This window comes from Somniosus microcephalus, chromosome 2 (assembly GCF_052327205.1).
Source record: "Somniosus microcephalus isolate GS21.2 chromosome 2, FLI_Smic_1.0, whole genome shotgun sequence".
In the NCBI taxonomy this organism is placed as follows: Eukaryota; Metazoa; Chordata; class Chondrichthyes; order Squaliformes; family Somniosidae; genus Somniosus; species Somniosus microcephalus.
Genome location: NC_140988.1, coordinates 25,522,206 through 25,544,589, shown reverse-complemented (window position 1 = coordinate 25,544,589; position 22,384 = coordinate 25,522,206). Strand labels below are relative to the sequence as shown.

The 22,384-nt window shown below is 41.7% G+C and overlaps 2 protein-coding genes across 2 annotated transcripts in view; one reads left to right on the top strand and one right to left on the bottom strand.

Annotated features, from left to right (window-relative positions):
- Positions 1–20,174, top strand: part of polr2b (RNA polymerase II subunit B) — a 61,809-nt gene extending 41,635 nt beyond the window's left edge. The window contains exons 14-25 of the mRNA XM_086007620.1: positions 935–1,089; positions 2,716–2,914; positions 4,527–4,695; positions 5,430–5,526; positions 5,626–5,720; positions 8,906–9,156; positions 12,796–12,885; positions 13,746–13,853; positions 13,933–14,046; positions 16,750–16,910; positions 17,756–17,951; positions 19,784–20,174. Coding sequence (XP_085863746.1) covers positions 935–1,089; positions 2,716–2,914; positions 4,527–4,695; positions 5,430–5,526; positions 5,626–5,720; positions 8,906–9,156; positions 12,796–12,885; positions 13,746–13,853; positions 13,933–14,046; positions 16,750–16,910; positions 17,756–17,951; positions 19,784–19,873 — 1,725 coding nt within the window. The 3' untranslated portion in view covers positions 19,874–20,174. The remainder of the gene's footprint in view (positions 1–934; positions 1,090–2,715; positions 2,915–4,526; positions 4,696–5,429; positions 5,527–5,625; positions 5,721–8,905; positions 9,157–12,795; positions 12,886–13,745; positions 13,854–13,932; positions 14,047–16,749; positions 16,911–17,755; positions 17,952–19,783) is intronic.
- Positions 20,150–22,384, bottom strand: part of LOC147122609 (insulin-like growth factor-binding protein 7) — a 32,456-nt gene continuing 30,221 nt past the window's right edge. The window contains exon 5 of the mRNA XM_086007629.1: positions 20,150–20,502. Within this exon, the coding sequence (XP_085863755.1) occupies positions 20,486–20,502 (17 nt within the window). The 3' untranslated portion in view covers positions 20,150–20,485. The remainder of the gene's footprint in view (positions 20,503–22,384) is intronic.

Here is a 22,384-nt window from a genome sequence, read left to right as displayed (position 1 = left end):
ATTGGATGATCAGCCATGATCTCATTGAATGGCGGAGCAGGCTCGAGGGGCCGAATGGCCTACTCCTGCTCCTATCTTCTATGTTTCTATGAGAGAGTTTACTCTGTCACCTTAGGATTGTTACTTGACTGGAACCAGATTTTAAACAAATTAATTAATTTGCCACTGGGAAAGTCTCTCTCTGGAAATACAAGTTCTTCAGTGAACTTCACACTATTTGTCCTTCATGTCTTTGCACCACTTTGTGTGGGCCCATTTTACAAAAGAGGTGTTGTGAAGTGAAATTTGAGATGTCTGTGTACCTTTTGATAATTGAAATATCTTTGCCCTAACTGATGGGCAGCTGTTTTGTTGCCCGAGATGGACATGTCCGTATTATAATACCTTGAGGTGGAGTTTAGAGTGGGTGCACTTCCTGATGGTGGTGCAGGTTGTTGATGTTCGTGGGCCTTTAGCCTTTGCGCTGAGTGACTCCTCATCCATGGTGAGCTGAACTCCCCATGTCCCCTCTCATCTGACTTCTGTTATCTTGTCCTCACTTGGTCTTGCCTTTCCGATAAGCTCTCCTGGCTCCCCCCTTGACTCACCATCTTCCATGTCTACTAGCACTCGAGGTTCAGGCATCTGCGTTAAGAATGCCCCTTGTGCGAGGACCCTGCAAAGCTGTACCCTAACGTGGAGTCAATGAGGAGAGATGGAGTGGAAGGGGAAAACACTGGCAAAAAAGGAAGGAAAGAAACAAATTATGTATAGTTCTCTGACGATTGATCTTTTATATGCTCCTGTAAATTCACCTTTTTCATGAAAACACATCCAAGGAAAATTTTAATTTAATTCTGATTCCGTAAAACTATTTAGAACATTTTGAAAGTTTATCATTTCATTAATTTCTAACTTCATTTATTTATTAACAGAAGTGTTCTCTTTACTTAAGGTGTCCATGGTGCGAGACATCCGTGAGCGTGAAATTCGGATTTATACAGATGCAGGTAGAATTTGTCGGCCACTTTTGATTGTAGAAAAACAGAAACTGCTGCTGAAGAAAAGGCACATTGATCAGCTGAAAGAACGAGAGTATAACAATTATAGGTATGTTATGGAAAACAGAGAGCAATCCTATAAATGCACAACTAACATGATGTATTCTTTAATTTTGTGTTTCTGCTCACCATCCTCTCCCTCAGAATGAGTGAGTACATAGAATTGCAGAGAATGCATTTGGTCCAACTGGCCTATGCTGGTTTTTATGCTTCACATGAGCCTCCTCCCACCCTAACCCCATCAGCGTATCCTTCTATTCCTTTCTCCCTCATGTACTTACCTAGCTTACCCTTAAATGCCTCTGCTATTCACCTCAACTACTCCATGCTAAAATCAAAGGTGTTGGAATAAGCAAGAACACTACAGTTCCTAAACAGTAGGGTAGGCTAGCAGGACCTTTTAAGGATAAGGTTGTAGGATTGGGATGCAAGGCACCTAAATTACTTCCCAGAATTAACCAAGATTCAGAGAGACTTCAACCTGTGAAGGTGGTTTCCTCAATGTGTTGGGGAAGTGGGGGTTTAATTAATTCGTCAGCTGAGGAAGAGGACTTTCTGTTTCCACAGGTTATGGTGGAGGGGGAGGAGAATGATGAGATTTTTGACACCATGCTGTGATATAGCCCAGGGTTGCTGACTGTAGACCAGGTGGGTGGGTCACAAAATTGGCCCACAGAAATGAACTGTGCAACAGAAAGTATTAAATTTTACGGTATTTGCCTCCAGGGAAGCCAATTGTATTTTTCCCCCTCCATTCCTATGTTGTTGGGGTACAGTTCCTTGGGTCACAGCTGCCCTCTGATAACTTTTCCAAGCAGCTGTTCCTAATGTGAGAGTCTGGCCAACACCTGTTGGCTATTTAACCACATTGAGCGTCACAGCCACGTCTCATCCTGTGTTTCTCGTATATCAATATGCACACTTCCCAGCAGGAGTCACTGAAAAACAATCTGGAGTAGGAATCTGCTGATGTACCCGCAACTTGATAGACCCAGCATCTTGGACAGTTCCTTATCCTTCAGAACGACAATAATTGCTTAAGTGGGACCCTTTTTTTTTTGAAGGTCTCTTTCCGCTGCCATCTCTTTTGGGGATGTGACATCAGTATGAAGTGATGAAACCTGAACACACTGCTACAGCTAGCAACTTCAGCGGGTCTAACAGTTCATCTGCTCACTTAAGGGTTGCCATGCAGCTGCTGGACTCGTGACAGCTCAGTCCCCCTGTTCTCTTTCCCCCCCCCCCCCCCCCCCCCAAGCTACAGAGGTGAATGCTACATCTACTTGTCTTCTGCAGTCCAGTTGACAGTAATGATGTCAGTCGTGTTACTGACCTGAAATTGATGTATATGCTGCTTATATTTATATTCCTATGTTTAATGTAACACTTTTCTCTAACTGGAGGCCCATGGCTGCTGTTGGGGAGCAGAACAAAGTGAGTGAACAAAAAGAAATGCTGCCCAACTCCCACTGGCGCCTCATTGTGTGGGAAGATTCCTGTGGCTAATGGGCGCAGTTGTACTTGCGGTCATACTGTATATGGTTAAATGCTTCTTTTTAGACCAGTGAAAACTTGTAAAAAGATTGTTCCATAGCCATCAGTGTTTGACAGATTTATAACCTAATATTGGATTGAGAGCACATTGACTAAGTCCAAATTTTTCCCCTCCACATAGTTGGCAGGATCTTGTGGCTAGTGGTGTGGTGGAGTACATTGATACGCTGGAAGAGGAGACTGTTATGCTAGCCATGACTCCCGATGACTTACAGGAAAAGGGTGTTGCCTACTGTTCAACATATACACATTGTGAGATTCACCCATCAATGATTCTTGGTGTTTGTGCATCAATTATTCCATTTCCTGACCATAATCAGGTGGGTAAGACCAGAAGAGAACTGTCCAAGATGAGTTTGTGGAGGTAAACTGCCGAAAGATGTAACAAATATCACCTGTATTGTTTTGGGGTGGGGGAAAGATGTGATTGTTATGACTGGAATGTTTTTGTACTCAGAAGCTAAGAACACCGGAATTGTTACAAACAGAAATCCTTTAGACTCTTTTCAGAGCTGAACCTCGCTTTAGCTTATTTATATCACATCCCTCAGTCACTTCTCTTTGCACAACACACCTATCGTCTCTGGAACCTGTTTTTATGGTCTGGTTCACTCGCCTTCCCTGATAATTCATTCCACAACACCACTGACCTTTGGGTGAACAAACCCTGATTGACTTCCTCTTCTTATCCTAACTTGCTAATTTTGAAATGATTTCTTCTGGCACTTGAAAGCTTCACCATAATTTGATGGTTGCATTGTTGCCCATTATTTGTGCCGCCTCCTGTAAATGCGATTTTACTTACCCATTTTACGATTTTACTTTTCTTTCATTTTATATATATATTAAAATTGGTAGGTGGGTCACCATGGTCCATTTCAAAATACATCAAAAACCCCAATGTCAGCTTTACATTATGAGATTTTTCATTTTAGCAGTGACCCATTTATCTGCAATGTTCATTATGACTGTAGGTGGTATTGTGATAGGTGTTTCCAACATTAAATTTCATTTCATTTGACATTGGCTGCTAATGCAGTAACCCGTATGGTACACTGTTGATACGTGTCTGTGGACATGTGCACCCCTTGGCCACTGGGTGGCACTGAAGTAATGTGCCTGCTCAAACCTCATGCCTGTGTATGAGATGTGCAAGTCTTTTTGGAAAAAAATGTATAATCTCTTGAAATTATAACTTTGCTTTATACTCATGAAACAGTTGCAACAATTTGAAAATGTTGCAACTTTTACCCAGTGCTGTATACAATCTCTGCTCCTGGCCCTGCAACTTGGCTCAGTCGGATCTACCTGTCACAATTTCTCGGGCCATCCTGTTGTCAGTTGTACAAATGCCCATCGGGCCTAAGCTCCCAACCCCTCCCTGGATCACCTTCCATTGTATAATTGCTCAACCTTTGAATATAAAACCCTTCTCCTGAGCCATTTTTTAGGCTACAAACTCCTCTCTTTCTCTCCCCCACCCTCCGTTACTGAAATTGTGTGATGTTTTCCCTGCTGAAAATGTTTACCTGGCCGTTCACACACCCCTGTTGAAATTGTTTGTTGGCAACCTGCCCCCCACCCCCCACCCCACATTTGTTTGTTGGCCAAGCTCCCCACTCCCCTCTGAGATTGCTTTCCACCACCCCCAACTTAGATTATTTTCAGTCTACCTCCCCGCCCTGCTAAAGTTTTTTTTACATATTTGGCTTGTACTTGGCTAACGTTGGAAGTGAGAGGAGAGGCACTCTGTTTACAATAAAGAGCTTTTGGGTATTATTTCAGTACTAATTGCATTTTCTATTTTATAGTGAGGTTGCACAGAATTTTTAAGTGTATAATCTCTGAGCTTTCTACAGATATGAATGATTTGTGTGATGATGGATTTGTGACAGTCTCTGATCTCATTATCTAATCCTTTTACTGTTCTAGTCTCCCAGAAATACATATCAATCTGCTATGGGTAAACAAGCTATGGGAGTTTATATTACAAACTTTCATGTGCGTATGGACACCCTAGCACATGTGCTGTACTACCCACAAAAGCCACTTGTTACAACCCGTTCTATGGAGTACCTGCGATTCAGAGAGCTACCAGCCGGTGAGTGACTAATCGAATAAACAAGCTAAATGTCGGAGGCTTACAGAATCACAGCTTATCTCCATATACTTGGTGGAATTATTGCAATTACATACCGAATTGGAGGGATAGTCTATTACATACTAGAGGGAAGAAGGATATATTAAGTACCACACACTGGAAAAGGATCTCTTGCCTAATATACACTGCTTTCAGTTCAAATCTACTGCATGCTTGCTTCATTGTTTTTCCCAAGTTGAGGTTATATGTGAAATGCTGAAGTAGAGTATTAACTGTAAACGGCATCTTTGTATTGGAGTATGTTGAGATTTTTTTTCTTTATATTAAACCTAATAACACATTTGAGTCTCATTAAAAAGGGAAATGTATTGTCAAACCTTTGGAGTGGAAAAGCTGCTTTGGTTTTCATGGGTGGTGGTGAACTGTTAAATGTGGTCTGATCTCTGCACTGTGCGAAGATCCTTTTTAAAAATAGCTGTCTTTATTAATAAATATAAGGTAGCATTTGATTTTAAACCTAGTATGTATAAGATTACAAATCCGTGTTCCTGCCTGTGTTTCGCTGAAGGGGCACTCCAGTTAAATTAAATTCAAAAACAGATTGAGCCCATAGCTTAAACCAGACTTAAAAATTATCTTGGTGTTTGAGATGTAAGCAAAGGTTGTTGTGGATTTTGAGGGAGATGTGCTAAAAATGGATGTTTAATCATTTCAAATTGTTGTGTGTGTTTTAGGTATAAACTCTATAGTAGCGATTGCTTCATATACTGGTTACAACCAAGAAGATTCTGTCATCATGAATCGTTCTGCAGTAGACCGGGGCTATTTCAGGTATGCATAACTTGTCCTAGAAATTGTTTAAATGCCCTGTTTTTTTTAAAACTACTTAAACTGATTTTTTTTGTATATGTTTATTTTCCTGTATGTTAGGTCTGTGTTCTATCGCTCGTACAAAGAACAAGAATCAAAAAAAGGTTTTGACCAGGAGGAGGTATTTGAGAGGCCCACTCGGGAAACTTGCCAGGGTGAGCCAAAATTCAGTTGTGATTTGCCAATTTAGATCTGAATTTTAATGTTTGGTTTTGTCATGCAGAGTGGGGTAACAATTCCACTGGGACATTGTCACTTTTAAATATTTTCCATAAGAGCGTTGTGAGTGTAGACTCTCCTTTCCCTACTGTACATAAGGATTAGTGCTGGGATTGCACCTCCACATTGCTGTTGCTTTCTTGATCATTCATTCTGTTAGTTGCACCACAGGTTCAGCTCTCCTGCTGTTAAAATAGCATTTGTTTCTTTCCCTCAATGAGTTTTGTTAGTTATCACTATTTTGGCACAGCAGTTGGAACGGACTTCCAATTTTGAATGAGATTCATTATTTGCAATTAACTTTGACGAGACCACCATCTTTTTTTTGGCTTTGAGTCATTTTTCTAATTGTGATTGGCATACACCCAAATTTATGCTGCCATAGATCCTTTCTAGTGCCTTGTTCACACCTGGTGTTTACACCTCTGAATTTTGCCGAAGTTCCAAGCTGTTTACAGCCACTACAACCTCTCCAAACAATTTTTTATTCATTAACATAAGGTGGCATTGCGCAGTATTTCACGAGGCCTCGATGGCCAGCTTCACAAGAAATGAGCGCTGTCGATAAAACCATTCCAGGAAATGGAGCAACTCTTGCATTGGTACTACCTGGTAGTGGAGCACTATATCGAAAGTTACCAGGATATTTGAATTGGTCTTGGGTACCAACGGAGGATCCCATGACCAATCTGAGGAATGCCTGCTGTTGTTGATGGCCAGCACAGCACTGACCAAATCCTCTGTACCTGCCATGGCCCAGCAAGAAGTGGTGCTTGTCTTTAGTGCCCTCCACTCCCTTCTCTGGATGCTTGGAGATCAGCATTAGTAGTAGACATTAATTCTCATTGATGCTGGTCCTGAAAGTTTTTGGACGGTAGAACTATGCAGGTTTACAGCAGAGGAAGAGGCCATTCGGTATATTTCTAGAACAATCGAAAACTAAAACGGTCCTGCTCTATCCCCATAGCCCCATTCATCTTCTGCTTCACATACGCATTCACTTTTCCTTTTAAAAGATGCAGAGGTGTTTGCCTCAACTACTCCCTGTGACAAAGCATTCCATGATAGAAGAATTAATGTACTAGAGGGATGTGCTTTTGGCAGAAAGACCTTTTCTCACCCAGACTCTTCTTGTAACACCAATTGGCTAAATCCTCAAAAAGATGCCTGATTACATCAAAACAACTTTGTAAGACTTCACAACCTATTTAGTCCCCAAAATATCCAGTGCAAGTATCTGCAGAGTGCACAGTCTGTGATGAGCTCAGCCAGAGCACCTTGTATGTTTCTGCTTTGATGAATGTTTGTAGGGCCACGGTCAACTGATACAATTGTCCTTTGAATTATGTCTGTCTGCAACTTAGCTAACAGATCTTGTATGTGGTTGCACCTCCCTTTTATTGAGCCGTAGTAAGTGCAAAACTTGTTCTACCTGAGCAGTATTCCAGGACATTTGCACCCAAGTGGCAATTATGTCTGGTGCCATGTGAGTAGTATATGCCTTGGTCTTTTATACCTCATTCAATAACAAAATAATAATCCTCTGGTATTTTCAGAGGACTAAGTGCCTCAAAATAATAGACAAACCTCACCTTGTTTGTCTTCGTTATAACAAGTTACAAATCACTAATAAGACTTGGCAATTTAGGCATGTTTTCATTAGAGGCTGAGATGGTTAAGAGGTGACCTAATAGAGGTCTTCAAGATAATGGAGGGCTAAGATAATATAAACAGTTATAGATTGTTTCCAGTGGTTGGCAAGGACGTAACAAGAGGACACAGCGTTTAGATGATCTCAACGAATTAACGGGATGTTAGAAAATGTCTTTACATAGAGAGTAAGTGGAACGTAGAATTCTTTGCCACAAAGCATTGTTAAAATGGAGTGTATAAATTTGTTTAAAGCTGCTTGAAAAATGGTTTGGGGAGTGAGCAAGAGAGTGGGATTAGACCAGGGGGCTTGGGGAGAAAAGCATCGTCGCAGACTTGAAGGGCTGAATGTCCTGTTTATGTTCTGGGACTCCCTGACCATCACAAATTCTTGAGATACAAATTCTATCGGGCATTAATAATCAAAATAATTAGCACCTTCGATTTCTTCTCCATTTTTGTTCATTTTGGCCAACTCTAACTTGAGATAATGACTTGTATTTATAAACATGAAACATTTTAATGTATAATTTAAACTTTTTCTTCTAGTTTTCCTGAAATCCCCCCTTTATCCTCTTCTGAAGACGTTCACTCCTTGTTGGAGTACAGTCCTATAGTTGCCGGTCGTATTCAAGTGCCCATTATTCATGTGTGAACCTTGAAATGAATGTCAAGAGGCTCTTTGACTGTAGGAGTATTGCAGTCGAGTCCAATCCTGTCCTCACCCAAATAGCATGTGTGCGCGATTCTAGCAGAGCTGCCTAGATAGCGGAAAGTCTGGCTAAGGATATATGGTGCAACTGGACAAATGGAAACATTTATTTTTTCCCGTTTGTAACGATTGATGTTTAGCTTGTTTCTTTACTGATCGAGTGGAGGGAGCACCTGCAAGCCGGTCGGTGCGAAGCTTAGTAAATCTAATGCACCCGTGTATTTTCAAACCGTTTTTCTTACCAGTGCATTGACCATGTATTTTGATCAGTGGAGGTAAATAAGGACTTGCCACCAAGAAGGCAATTTTTATATACAGTTTTTTTTAAATTCAAAGACTGGTACTCAAACTAATTCATTGAAATTTTTCAGGGTTCTACATCCAGTGATTAAAGACCTTGATCATCACCAGACTTCTAAAAGTTCAGTTCATCATTTCACTTAGTTAGAAATCAGTCCCACATAAGTCAAAACTTGCATTTTGTGTGGAGCTTCTGGCTGAATGAAGGCGTAAAGTAATGGTGTTTGATCAAGAATTATACCTATTATGATGTTTTGAAATGCACGGAATTTATTCAGTGTAATGTTCACTGGTAAAACTACTGCAGAAACAGATTTAATGCTATACTGGTGTGCATATTTTTTTAACTATTCCTGACCAGTTTGTTCAGCCAGTCAAGTCACAGATATGACAGAAAAAGATTCAGCAAGTTAATTATTTATTTTGCGGTGATGTATTCTTTAACCTTGTATTTTATAGGTATGAGACATGCTATTTATGAGAAGCTAGATGAAGATGGGCTAATAGCGCCTGGTGTGCGTGTGTCAGGAGATGATGTAATCATTGGTAAAACCGTAACGCTGCCAGAAAATGAAGACGAGCTTGAAAGCACAAACCGACGGTACACAAAGCGAGATTGCAGCACCTTCCTGCGGACTAGTGAGACTGGCATTGTGGATCAGGTCATGGTGACATTAAACCAAGAGGGATACAAATTTTGCAAAATTAGGGTAAGGCATCAAAATACTTTATACAGGAAACTTTCGATTTACCGGCACCTAAATAACCGGAAATCTCGGTTAACCGGCAAAATTCAGGAGTAGGTTCAGGTAACTTTTATTACTTGCCTTCCTCCATGTGTTGCTGTGCAAGGGTGTGGCTGCAGCTGTTGCTAAGCTACAGAGACGCTTGCAACTTGTGGCCATTGTTTTGAACCTGTGCAACAGGGTTTGTTGCTTTTATACGGAACTCTCAGCTCCGTATCTTTTACTATAGTGTTTGGTTATCCGGAATTTTTGATGAACCGGCACCACGTCAGTCCCATCCGTGCCGGATAAAAAAAAAGTTTCCTGTAGCTTTTATTCCTTTGTACGTCATTATTTCTCTTTATTAAAGCATCGGATACTTTGGGTGAAGTGTGGATTATGTGTGGCACATAGATGTCCACAATACTTCTAAACTGTAACCGTAATCCGAATTTGCAGCCTCCGCAGAATGAATTTGCATTTCCAGTAGTCTGTCCTCCTCTGTTGCATTGACGTTATCACATGTCAGCGTTGCATCCAAGACTACGATAGCAAGCACTGCACTGCCTTTGATACCCTTGGCCCAAGTCAAGAGGCTATCCGGGCCTAAGAATGAAGAAGAAGCCCGTGGTATTCTTAATCAGAAAAGAACAGCCTTCTTCAACTTCCAAAGCATGCAAAATATTCACTATAGATTTTTAAAAATGCAAATGATCTGCCTTGGTTCAGTGGTAGCATGCTTGCCTGAGTCAGAAGGCCAGGCCCCACTCCAGAGACTGGAGTATATAATCTAGGACAGAAAGGCTATCTACTCTGAACGAATCCTAGCAGAGATATACAAATGTAACCAGCCAGTCCTACAAATTGAAGCAAATTGTCTCAAACTAATTGGAAGAAATATCGCAAAATTTAAAGGATGCTCTCATACTGACAGTATACAACAAAAAAGAGACAAATAATACCCAAGCTGGAGAGATCATTGCCAGAGTCTCCTAAACAGGCGGAGCCTTGGAGACCACTATCTAATTGGATTTCCAAATGGAGCACTTTTGACATGGTGCGTGCTCATTGCCTAATAGATTCCAGAAAACTCCAAAGAGCAAAATATGAATATGCAGATCTTGGCAGCGTTTTTGATTGTGTCAGAAGCATGCCGTTGAAAGATTTCTTGCCAACTTTGGAGGCCACTTGCCCCAATTTTTTTTTTTTTTTAAAACACGTGGACTAATAGGAATATTAACAGTAACAGCAATATCTCATACCTTTACAACATTCAACAGAATGAAACAAGAATGTGTCTTGGCACTAGCACTGTTCAGTTTGTTCCTCACAGGAATGTGCTAAGATATCAGCACACATTTTAACAGAGTCTTTATCCAAGACAAAATTGAAAGGATGCTGTTTTAAATTTTAATGCTGAAGGGATAAACAGAAATTCAGAGGAGATTGTTAGAACTGTTTTGCACTGATCATTGCTCACAAATGTAGTTGATTATTTGATTGATTAAATAGGTTTAACCTTCAACCTAAAGAAAATACAGTACTTGTCACTAGTTACAGTTATTGGTGGGAGCCAACCAAACCCAGTTCAACAGTATCTGCTTATGAGTTATGTCCTATCCACAAATAGCAAGACAACACCAACCTGCCAATTACCGCCCTATCAGCCTACTCTCAATCATCAGCAAAGTGATGGAATGAGACATCAATAGTACTATCAAGGGGCACTTATTACGAATAACCTGCTCAGCAATGCCCGGTTTGGGTTCCGCCAGGACCACTTAGCTCCAGACCTCATTACAGCCGTGGGCCAAACCTGGACATGAGCTGAATTCCAGAGGTGAGGTGAGAGTGACTGCCTGTGACATCAAGGCAGCATTCTAGTCAAACTGAAGTCACTGGGGATCAGGGGTGAAATACTCCAGTGGTTTAGCAGGAAGGAAGATAATAATAATTCAACTTTATTGTCATTGTACAATGCACAAGTACATGAACAACGAAATGTGATCTTGCAAGCTCCCATGAGTCCAGTACAAATAACATTAACATTAAACGTAAATAGCACCATCCTGGGAGAAGCAAAGCCGCTGCGTCTGTGCGCGCCGCCATTCCATTTCCACCATCCTCCTGTCCGACAATCTTCAGCCCAACGCCCGGGCCTGCTCACCAGCCGCCCCTCCCGGGGCTCCTTCCGTGACCTTCTGCACCTGGTCTTCCTGATGGCCACCCCTCCAGGTACTAACCAGGCCTGGCTCTGCTTAGCTTCCAAGCCTTGCCAGTGACCCTGTCCCTAGTCCCAGGAACAGGGCTGGTTATGGTTGTTGGAGGCCAATCATCTCGGCCCAAGATATTGTTGCAGGACTTCTTTAGGGCAGCATCCTAGACCCAAATATCTTCAGCTGTTTCATCAATGTCTTCCCTCCTCCATCATAAGATCAGAGGTGGAGCTGTTCGCTGATGATTGCAGTGTTCAGCTCTATTTGCAATTCCTCAGATACTGAAGCAGTCCATGCCCACATCCAGGCTTGGGTTAATAAAGTGGCAAGTAACATTTGCACCACACAAGTGCCAGGCAATAATGATGTCCAACAAGAGAGCCTAACCACCTCCCCCTGACGTTCAATGGCATTACCATTGCCGAATCACCCACCATCACCTGGGAGTCACCATTGACTAGAAACTCAACTGACTGCCACATAAATGCCTTGGCGACTAGAGCAAGTCAGGAGTATGATGGAAATGTCCGCTTGCCTGGCTGGGTGCAGCTGGAACAGCACTAAAGAAGCTCTAACCCATCCAGGATGAAGCAAGCTGCACCCCGTCCAGCAATTTAAACATCCGCCATCGTTCCATAGCTACAGTGTGTATTATGTACAGGCTGCACTGCAGCAACTCACCAAGTCTTCGGCAGCATCTCCAAAACCTGTGACCTCCACCACCTAGAATGACATGGGCAGCAGGTGCATGGGAATGCCATCACTTCTGAGTTACACTCCAAGTCACACACCACCCTGACTTGGACATATATCGCTGTTCCTTCATCATCGCTGGGTCAAAATCCTGGAATTTCTTACCTAACGGCATTGTAGGAGTACCTTCACCACATTGACTGTAGCAGTTCAAGAAGGCGGCCCACTATCGCCTTCTCAAGGGGGACTAGGGATGGGCAATAAATGCCACCTTAGCCGGTGACATCAATATCCTGGAAATTAATCATATAAAAAAGGTAAAAAGACAGTCTTGAACAGCGTTCAAAAACGTGCCATATTCTCGCCAACTCTTGGAAAGATGTAGTCTAAAGCGGAAGTCAGTGACGTTGTAAAATATAGGTGCTTGTAAATTTGAAACATATACCTGGGTAGCTAGGGAAAGAGCAAGCTCTTGCAAAACTAAAATGAGAGTTGGGTCAATCAGCCAGCAGATCAATTTTGGTGTGTGGACTGTTGGCATAATTCACTCCTGGATTACCTTTACAAGACATTTCCTTTCCATTAAAACAAGCAACCAAGAATCATTCTACATGTAAAAAGCAATGATGTCATCGTTGCAACTACCTAAAACTTATTTCTCAATTGCCCAGTTCCTTCATTAGGTTTTTATAACCCACATGCTCTTTTTGCACAGGTACGATCTGTCCGAATTCCACAAATTGGAGACAAATTTGCTAGTCGTCATGGCCAGAAGGGTACGTGCGGTATCCAATACAGACAAGAGGTGAGGAATTTATGTAGTATGGATTAAGTTTTTTTTTTAATTGATTTGAGATGCTGGAAAAGCAGTTCAGAATCAAAAAGTGAAATGCAGCAGATGCTGGACATCTTGAAATAAAAGCAGAAAATGCTGGAAACACTCAGCAAGTCGGGCAGCATCTGTGGAGAGAGGTGCTGCCTGATCCGCTGATTGTTTCAGAATCAAATTGCCCTCTCTTTCCAATTTAAGTAGTTTAAATAGGCTGTCATCCATTTTTGTCACTTCCTTGGCATGTGCACAACCTGTATTTTTAATACAGTGGAGTTCACGTACTGAATTATATGTTGCCATATATAATGTATTATTTGGTTCGATTGGAACTAGAACGGAAGTTGTCTCTTAATTGTGCCTTTATAACATAAGAACATCCCAGGTTGCTTCACGGGTAGGTATGTGGAAAACAGATGCTGAGCCAAGAAAGAGAGATGAGTTTTTGAGGAGGCTGCTAAAGGAGAAGAGAGAGGTTGAAGGGGTTTCGGGATTAAATTTCAGAGTTGGAACTAGACATGTGAAGGCACAGCCACCAACCGTGGGGGTGGGGAGGGGGTGTGGATGGTGGGGACAACGATATGTACAAGAGGTTTGGGTCAGAGAAGTGGAATAATTAGGCATTGGCTATAGGACTGCAGGAGATTTGGAGGGGCGAGGCCATGAAGGAACTGAAGCTGGGCAAGGATTTAAAATTTAAGGCGTTGGGGTTGCCGAGCCAGCATAGGTCAGAAAGAACCAGGATAATGGGTGAGCGGGATAGGCTAAGAAGATTGACCTACATTGTTTTAAACTTTTTCTTCCCCCTTTATAATTTCTTTGTTTTTGCTCTGTAGGATATGCCATTCACGTGCGAAGGTATCACCCCAGATATTATAATCAATCCACATGCCATTCCTTCTCGAATGACGATTGGTCACTTGATTGAGTGTCTGCAAGGGAAGGTACGTTTAACGTGTAAGGATTTAATTGTTGTTATGCAGAGTTGCTGTCTACATTCTCATCCAAGTTTTTTTTTTTCAGGTGTCAGCAAATAAGGGTGAAATTGGTGATGCTACACCTTTCAACGACGCAGTTAACGTACAGAAGATTTCTAACCTGTTATCAGAGTATGGATACCACCTCCGAGGCAATGAGGTAACTTCTTTTTCTTTTCCTTTTGTACATATGCAGAAGAGTATTTGTACAATCTGGCGCAACATTTTAGTGGCAGCTGTAGGATGACTACGGCAGCATCTGAGGCCACTGTCCACACGAGGGTGAGCATTGTGTGATATTTGCTTTCCCTCATTCTTTCAGCTTCCAGATACAAATAAGCACCCCGCCACTTAATGGATTGAGGAGTCCCCAGGATGCTCTCCTTTTTGGGGGGTGAAAAAATGCCTGGATCACCTAAATCTGATGCTTTTCCCTTTTCCATTTTCTGCATTGTATTGCAGTTCCTTTTTCTTCCATTATTGGCAGCAGTTCCCAATGTTTATGCACACAGGATAAAGTTCTTCTAGTCAGTGAATTTGCATTTAAATACGTGTTCCATTCTCTGCTTCCAATTGGAGTGTGCTTAACTCTTGGATCAGATGTGAGTGTGGGGAGAGCTATGTGACATTGTAATGTCTTTGATGTTGGGACACGGCTTTTTGCCCAGTACAAAAGCATGCCACATAGTCAGAACTCTTAAATTTTGGAATAGGCTGGATAAGTTGCAAGGTTTGCCTCAGGAACCAAATGCCAGGTGTCGCCCTGGTCTCGAGACCTGGTTTGGACCGCACAGCCTCGGAAGTGGAATGAACAAAGATGATACAGTTCCTACTCGTTCTGCTAGCAGTGACCCTAAATGAAGTGCATAGTTTTACTGCAAGCAAGTTTTGTTTTTACTATATAGTAGAAAAGTATTCAGTTATTTACATCAGATTTATTGTAGGTGTTAAACTTCAGCATCCGGAGCAGCCTTCAGTTTATCCTGATGTTTGACTTGCAGGATCTGTATAGACTGAGAATTTCTTGTTGGCATCGGTCGTTGACACTGGCAGCCAAATGTACCTTTTTGGCATTGCAGAGAGTTGGAAGCTGTTCTGTTTGTGCAGCTTCTCATACAGACTCTATAAAAGATAATTCAAAATCTACCCTCTTCGGCAGTTCAAGTAGTAGTCCGATACAGTTTATTTTCTTTGCGTCCAGAATGCTGGCAGTCAACAAAGTTTCCATGACAAGGCAGTGCTGAAGAATCTTATCCAGCTTTGCCAAACCTTGAATGAAGATATTTTGGAACTTGTCTATGCAGTCCTAATGCATTATAAACAGTGCTACAGTTTTTTTTCTTTTTAAAGTTCACAGAACCTTGTTGTAGAACAAAAGGCATACAACATGTGCAACTCCAGCAGTTTCACAAAGATCTCTTTGAGCCTTTGGTTTCAATGTTTCTTACAGCTCCTTTCTAAGGTGAACCAGCCCGTAGTGTACTCGGCCACAAATGTAGCTTTGACCTTCTCTTGCTTGCTGCTCTGGGAAAACTTTCACTTCTGTAAACAAGCAGACATAATTTTTTCGCGTTTGTGTAATGTAAGGGCACTGGGATCAATATTCCGCCAAATATTTGTCAATGGACTAGACCTTAATCCCTTCACTTTAACTCTTCACTAAGGAACTGTGGGTTTTACCGTCCAGTTTATGGCTAGGAGTGAATGGTGCTCTTATTTGGCTCATCGGATTGTCTTGCATCACCCATTTTGGGTTGAATATGCATTTTCTTTCCCAACTTCCAATTGGGATACCCATGTTACTGAGTAAATGAAGTAACACTTTCTTGTCTAATCATCAAAGAAGAACTCCTGATTAGTAATACTTGCATTTAAACACTGAGTGTGAAAATAATTAGTAAATAGGGTTAACTAATTAAATGAATAACAGTGATTATAAAAGCAGTTCAGTTGTGTCACAGTAATTCAGCTGGATTGTTGATTATCAAATTATAGTTGAGATTGCCCGTTTAGCCGCACAGCTGTCTGAAGCTCCCGGGCAGACCGCTTGCCGGTTTCTCAATGGAAAAACTGTGCATGTGCGGAAGTTTGAATGGGCCGCACAGCCCCAAAGAAATTACAGGTAACATTGATTGATGTCTGAGATTGATATTATATAGCTAACAAGTCAACAGCATTCGATAGCCAGTTTATTGGATAGGTTAAAGTCTATGTGCCGGTGGTTAGCAATGTTTCACAACTTACACAACCTTGTCCTAATGAGTTACTCTGTTGTACTTGCATATCTCTTTGAACTGTCTTCAGATCTCCCCCCACTGTCATCTCCACTGTTTGATGACTTGTAATGCACATCAGGAATTGTACCATTTCCCTTCCCATCTTAACTCTATCCATATGGATTTGCTTTTGGCATAAAGACTGCAACATCCTTACTTTCTAGTGCGGTAATAGAATCCTTCAGTAGATAACTCCAGCTGCAGAGCTAGTTCTGGCGCAAGCACAAAGAATCGGATTGCCCCCTTCAGCGCTGTTAGTTCAGGAGGTTGAGGAGCCGAATCCAAGCAAAGAAGGGTGTCCAGGGAGAGACTTACTATGGAATGGGAATGCAAGGATTGGAAGTGCTAACCATGTGCCCATTATTACTGAGGGTCACATGGTTCCCACAGTCCAATCAGCTTGCTACTATGACATCTTTTATTTTTTATAGAGAGAAAGATGTGCTAATGTTATGGTAGGAAGACTAGCCTTGAAAGCCATATGATGCCCCTCCACTTTCCAGTCAGCATAAATACAGTAGGTACTGCTGTCCATTTACATAAGACAAAAATGACATATTTAACGACATGTCTCCTTTCTCATTTAGGTTTTATACAATGGATTTACTGGGCGTAAACTCACATCACAGATCTTTATTGGTCCCACTTACTACCAACGTCTGAAACACATGGTAGATGACAAAATTCATTCCCGTGCTCGAGGACCTGTTCAGATCCTTAACAGACAGCCTATGGAGGGTAGATCTCGGTAAGATGAAACTTGGCAAATGTCTTACTTTTGTTTTTGAATTTATAACACTTGGGAGCTGTTGGCTTTGAACAACATTCCAATGTAGTATAGCAGAGGTAATCTACTATTCATGATTTTGTGTTTTCCAAGTCCTTTCAGTTGCAGTTTATACTTGCAGTTTGAATTATTCAATTTATGTTCAAATTCTTGAGACAATTGGCACAGTAATGTTGGATGTATGACTGACCTAGTATATTTGAACATGATTTAAAAAAAATTATTCATATACGGGATGTGGGCGTTGCTGGAAAGGCCTACATTTATTGCCCATCCCTAATTGCCCTTGAGAAGGTGGTGGTGAGCCGCCGCCTTGAACCGTTGCAGTCCGTGTGGGGAAGGTACTCCCACAGTGCTGTTAAGTTGGGAGTTCCATGATTTTGACCCAGCGACGATGAAGGAACGGCGATATATTTCCAAGTCAGGATGTTGTGTGACTTGGAGGGAAATTCAGAGGTGGTGTTCCCATGTGCCTGCTGCCCTTGTCCTTCTAGGTGGTAGAGGTTGCAGGTTTGGGAGGTGCTGTTGAACCGTTGGTGAGTTGCTGCAGTGCATCTTGTAGATGGTACACACTGCAGCCAACGTGTGCCGGTGGTGGAAGGAGTGAATGTTTAAGGTGGTGGTTGGGGTGCCGATCAAGTTTATGCCTAGGCTCTGCTCCAATGCTTTCACTAAAGACCAGTGTACATAATGGGGGTGGGGGGGGGGGGAAATGGTTAAATTAGTAGATAACCTGGCTTAATTTACAGATAGGGTTTTCTTCACCGTTTTGCTCCCCATAACTTGTGATTTGGTTTTCTTTTCAGTGATGGTGGTCTGCGTTTTGGGGAGATGGAACGAGATTGTCAGATTGCTCATGGTGCAGCCCAGTTTTTGAGAGAGAGGCTATTTGAGGTTTCTGATCCTTATCAGGTTCATGTGTGCAATCTTTGTGGGCTCATGGCGATTGCCAATACCAGGACACACACTTATGAATGCAGAGGATGTCGTAACAAAACTCAGGTACGTGTCAAACTTTCAGAACCCGTTTTCTGAAGTACGGACAGTTTTAAAGAGATTAGCGTCCTGTAATTTCTCAGAAGTTGTGATGGTTATTTCCCAACTTGTAGACATGTTTATGCTAGATAGACATACAAACCCACCTTCTGCATGCTCTGTATCAGACGACTTCAGTTGGCAGACTTTAGGAATGTGTAGTTCTGTATTTTTGTTTGCATGCTGTATATGTCTCACTGCATTGCTGAAATGCCATATACTGCTCATCCAGGGTTCTTCCCACTATACAAAAGACTGAGCTCTTGCTTTCTGTGTTCAGATTATTGCATTATTTTACTTCTGCACAAGAGATAAGTGAGTAAATTACCCCAATTTTATCATTTTGCTGTGCAAAGCTGTTGCGTGGGAGTCTCCATACTAAAACTCCTTTCCTGATTAAACAGCTCTAGGAGTGTGAATTATACTCCTGAAAAAGGAACATGTTACTTTAAATTTCCCTACTCTAGTTTTTCATTCTGTAGCTGAGACTCATGAGGAAATCATAAATGATTGTTCGTTGTATTCTATTGTTTAAAAAAGTTAATAGAATTGTAGGGCAGGTAAATCTGGAACTATTTCATGTTTACAGTTAGAAAAGACCAGCTGGCACCAGAGACTGGTTGTATTCCCTTCCCTCCATGCTGAGCTATCTCCCTGTCTGGCTCCATGCAACTTCTGATGGTCCATCAGTATCTGCCTAAAATACCCCCATGCAAAACTAGTTGAATGATTTAGGCCTATTGTATGTCTTAGTTTTGGTTGGTGCAGTGGTTTAGGCACTGTCTTTCATCTCTGGAACATCAACTGAAATCCATCCAGACTGATACGATGGAAGTCGTCTCTGTGGCCTGCATGAGTCCTATATCAAATGAGTTTGGGCAGTCTCTTCTCGTGGGCATGGGCCGAAAACCCAAAGCTGGCCTGAATTGGCTCTCTGAGGGGCCAATAAGAACATAAGAAATAGGAACAGGAGTAGGCCATTCGGCCCCTCGAGCCGTGGATGGCTTTTGTGGAATGTAAGAATCTGATGAATGAAACCTCGGTAATATGTTTGATTGCCACAAACTCTAGAAACTGGGGACACGTCTCGAGCTTAGAAAAGGGAAGATGCACAGACAGTTTGGATTTAACTACTTTACGCAGAGGGTGGTAAACATGTAGGATGGACTGCCCAGGAAGGCAGTTAAGGCAAATAAGGTGGAAGAAGTGGATAAATATGAGGGAGTGGGCGAGACGTGAATTGGCTTTCATGACTGGCCTGATTTACTGTAGAGCCATTTCTGGTGCTGGATATTCCTATGTTCATTCTGTGCAGCTAGGAAGCTTTTCTGCATTTCAGGCTGAGGCATATTATTGATGCTGGCACTGGGTATCTGCAATGGAAAATACTTGTTTCCAAGTATGCTATTCACAAGAAGTGAAAGGAAAAGCACCACATAGACATTTAAAATCTTGCAAATTGAAAAAGTTTGTAAAACTGACATGAACCAGTGGTTTAAAAGAGAGGGTTTATACCATTTTCAATGCAAATAGCCTAAGGTTATTTATTTTTTAAAAAGTAAAGTGCGTTTTACACATGAAGTTTGTCGGAAGTCAATGGCTCTGATTTCTCCAGAGTGATTGGGAAGACAGAGAAGAGACTCAAAACCATGAACAAGTGATTTTAAGCAATGAGGATAGACTGTAAATAGCCAGGAATGCCAGTGGAGCAGAGTGTTGTGGCAAGTAAGGGAATAAAAATGGAAGTGTGGTTTTATAAAATTGATGCTTACCTTTTATTTATCTTCTTTGATTTACAGATTTCGTTGGTACGGATGCCCTATGCCTGCAAACTTCTCTTCCAGGAGTTGATGTCAATGAGTATTGCACCACGAATGATGATTTCATAATGGACTGTAAATAACGAGCTTTGCTCAGACATGCTAATAAGCACATGGCAAAATATTGATAGTTAAATATGTGACTGGCAAAATTATTTGCAGCACAGTGCGCATTAGGTGGTATAGAGAAGGCGTGATGGTGTTACTTATTCAAATGCCAGGTCTTTAGCCACACTTGTTCTGTGGCTATTCTTCATATGTTTGCTATTCTCACTGGTGACTTGATCAGTGTTTTTATCTTTGCCAGCATTGTAAGTAGATTTTGTTGTGAAAACAAAAATAAAATTTTGTATTTTAAGCTTCATATAAACTTGATTTTTATTTCATAACTTTATACAATTTATATCTTGATAATACAGCATGGTTTATACTCCATTTGATTTACAAAAAATCTTAATTGCAAGCAGAGTAAAAATGAAAGGTACAACAGCAACCATAATTACGAGTAACTAAACTAATACACTATACATGCTTGAGAAGAGCCCCTGGAAAACTCAATTTGTAATGTATTGGAAAAAAGCACTACACAGATAGTCTGCACCTATTCCCAGAATTCCCTGTAAGTAGATGAGCTCCATGCTGAACTAGTGGTTGGGAATGTCACTGATTCCTTCCATTTTTTCATACCTTCTCTTTCACTGTAAAACAAAACACCAATGTTAATAGAAAGAAATACTCTGTTTTACTCTACATACTCGGCAAATGAAGAGTCCTGTCCCATTAGTAGATTTTTCACTGAATTATTTCACCTTTTCCATCTGCATCCTATAAAATCATAATCCATTGGCTTTAGTTTCCTTCTGTCTGTATTGTAATACAGCTCTTGTAGTAATCTCCACTTCATTTGCTAAATACATTGTGCTTCTTCAGGAATCTCGCTGTGCAGATTTTCAAGGAAATCTCTTTAGGAAACAGACATCATTGCCATCTGAATTTAAGGCTAGAAGAAGTCAGCAAGGGGCCAGAAAATAAGCACAAGCAGCAGTAAATTAACGTCACTTGCCTGCAGGTCAGAACTCTGGAAAAGTTATCTGCATATAAATTATCTTCATATACAAAGCCTACCATCTGCACATACATTTTCAAATACTATCTGGCCTCACACTCCGCTGCCAAAACCACCCACTACTCCACAAATTATCCTGGAAAGCAAAGAAAACCCCTGGCTTCTTTTCTCCATTATCACCTATCTCCTTAAAACCCAATGCCCTGCCCCCTCCACCCTCACAAGTTCAAGAAACTCATGAATGACTTTGTCGCTAAGATTGACACCATCTGTTCAACTGCCTCTGCTGCTTCCCTTCTTCCTCTTGCTCAACAAACTAAATCTCCCCCATCCAACCTAGTGCTGATCCCATTGTCCTAGTTTTTCTCTCATCCTCTGCGATCTCTGCAGCCTTTGACATGGACAACTATACCATCCTCCTAACGTCTTTCCTTTGTTATCCAGCTCAGTAGCCCTGCCCTCACTTGATTCAACTCTTACCTATCAAATCATAGCCAGAATATCTCCAGCAAAGGCTTCTCTTCCTGACGCTGCACTATTACCTATGGGGTCAACCCCTCTTCCTCATCTATATGCTGCCCCTTGGCAACATCTACCACAGACACGGAGTCAGCTTCCACATGTACACCGAGGGCACCCAGCTCTACCACTCCATCTTCCTCGACCCCGCCAAAGCCTCTACTGTCGGATCATTTACCTGACATCCAGTCTTAAATGAGCCACAAATTCCTCTGGTTAAACATTGGGAAGACTGAAGCAATCATCTTGGGCCCTTGTCCCAAACTCTGTACTTTGCCACTGATTGCATCCTCCTTCCTGGCCACTGTCTTGGCTTGAACCAGATTGTTTGAAACCTTGGCATCCTGTTCAATCCTGATTCCATAACCTTTCCATCATAAAGATTGCCTACTTCCACCTCCGTAACATCACCCTACCTCAGCTTATCTGCTGCTGAAACTCTCATCCATGTCTTTGCCACCACCAGACTTGACTATTCCAGTTCTCTCCTGGCCGGATTCCCATTCTGCACATGCTATAAACTTCAGCACGTGCAAAACTCTGCTGCCTGTATCCTATCCTGCACCAAGTCCTGTTGATCTACATTGGCTTCCGATACCTATTTAAAATTCTCATGCTTAAATCTGTTTGTGGCTTTGCCCCTCTCTATCTCTAACCTCTAACCCTATGACTCCCAACCACCCCACCTAATATAACACTCTATTCCTCTGACTGGCCTCTTGCAACCCTCCCTTCATACCACCGTTGGCAGCTGTGTCTTCAGCCGCCTGGGCGCCATGTTCTGGAATTCCCTCCATAAACCCATCCGCCTTTAAGACCACTTCAAACCCACCTCTTTGACCAAGCTTTTGGTCACATTTTCTAATATCTCCTCCTTTGACTCCGTGTCCATTTTTATCTGATTATGCCTCTGAAGCGCCTTGAGAAGGTTTTTTCTGCACTAAAGGGGCTATATAAATGCAAGTTGTTGTAGGTGCTGCATTCTCATTTTCTTC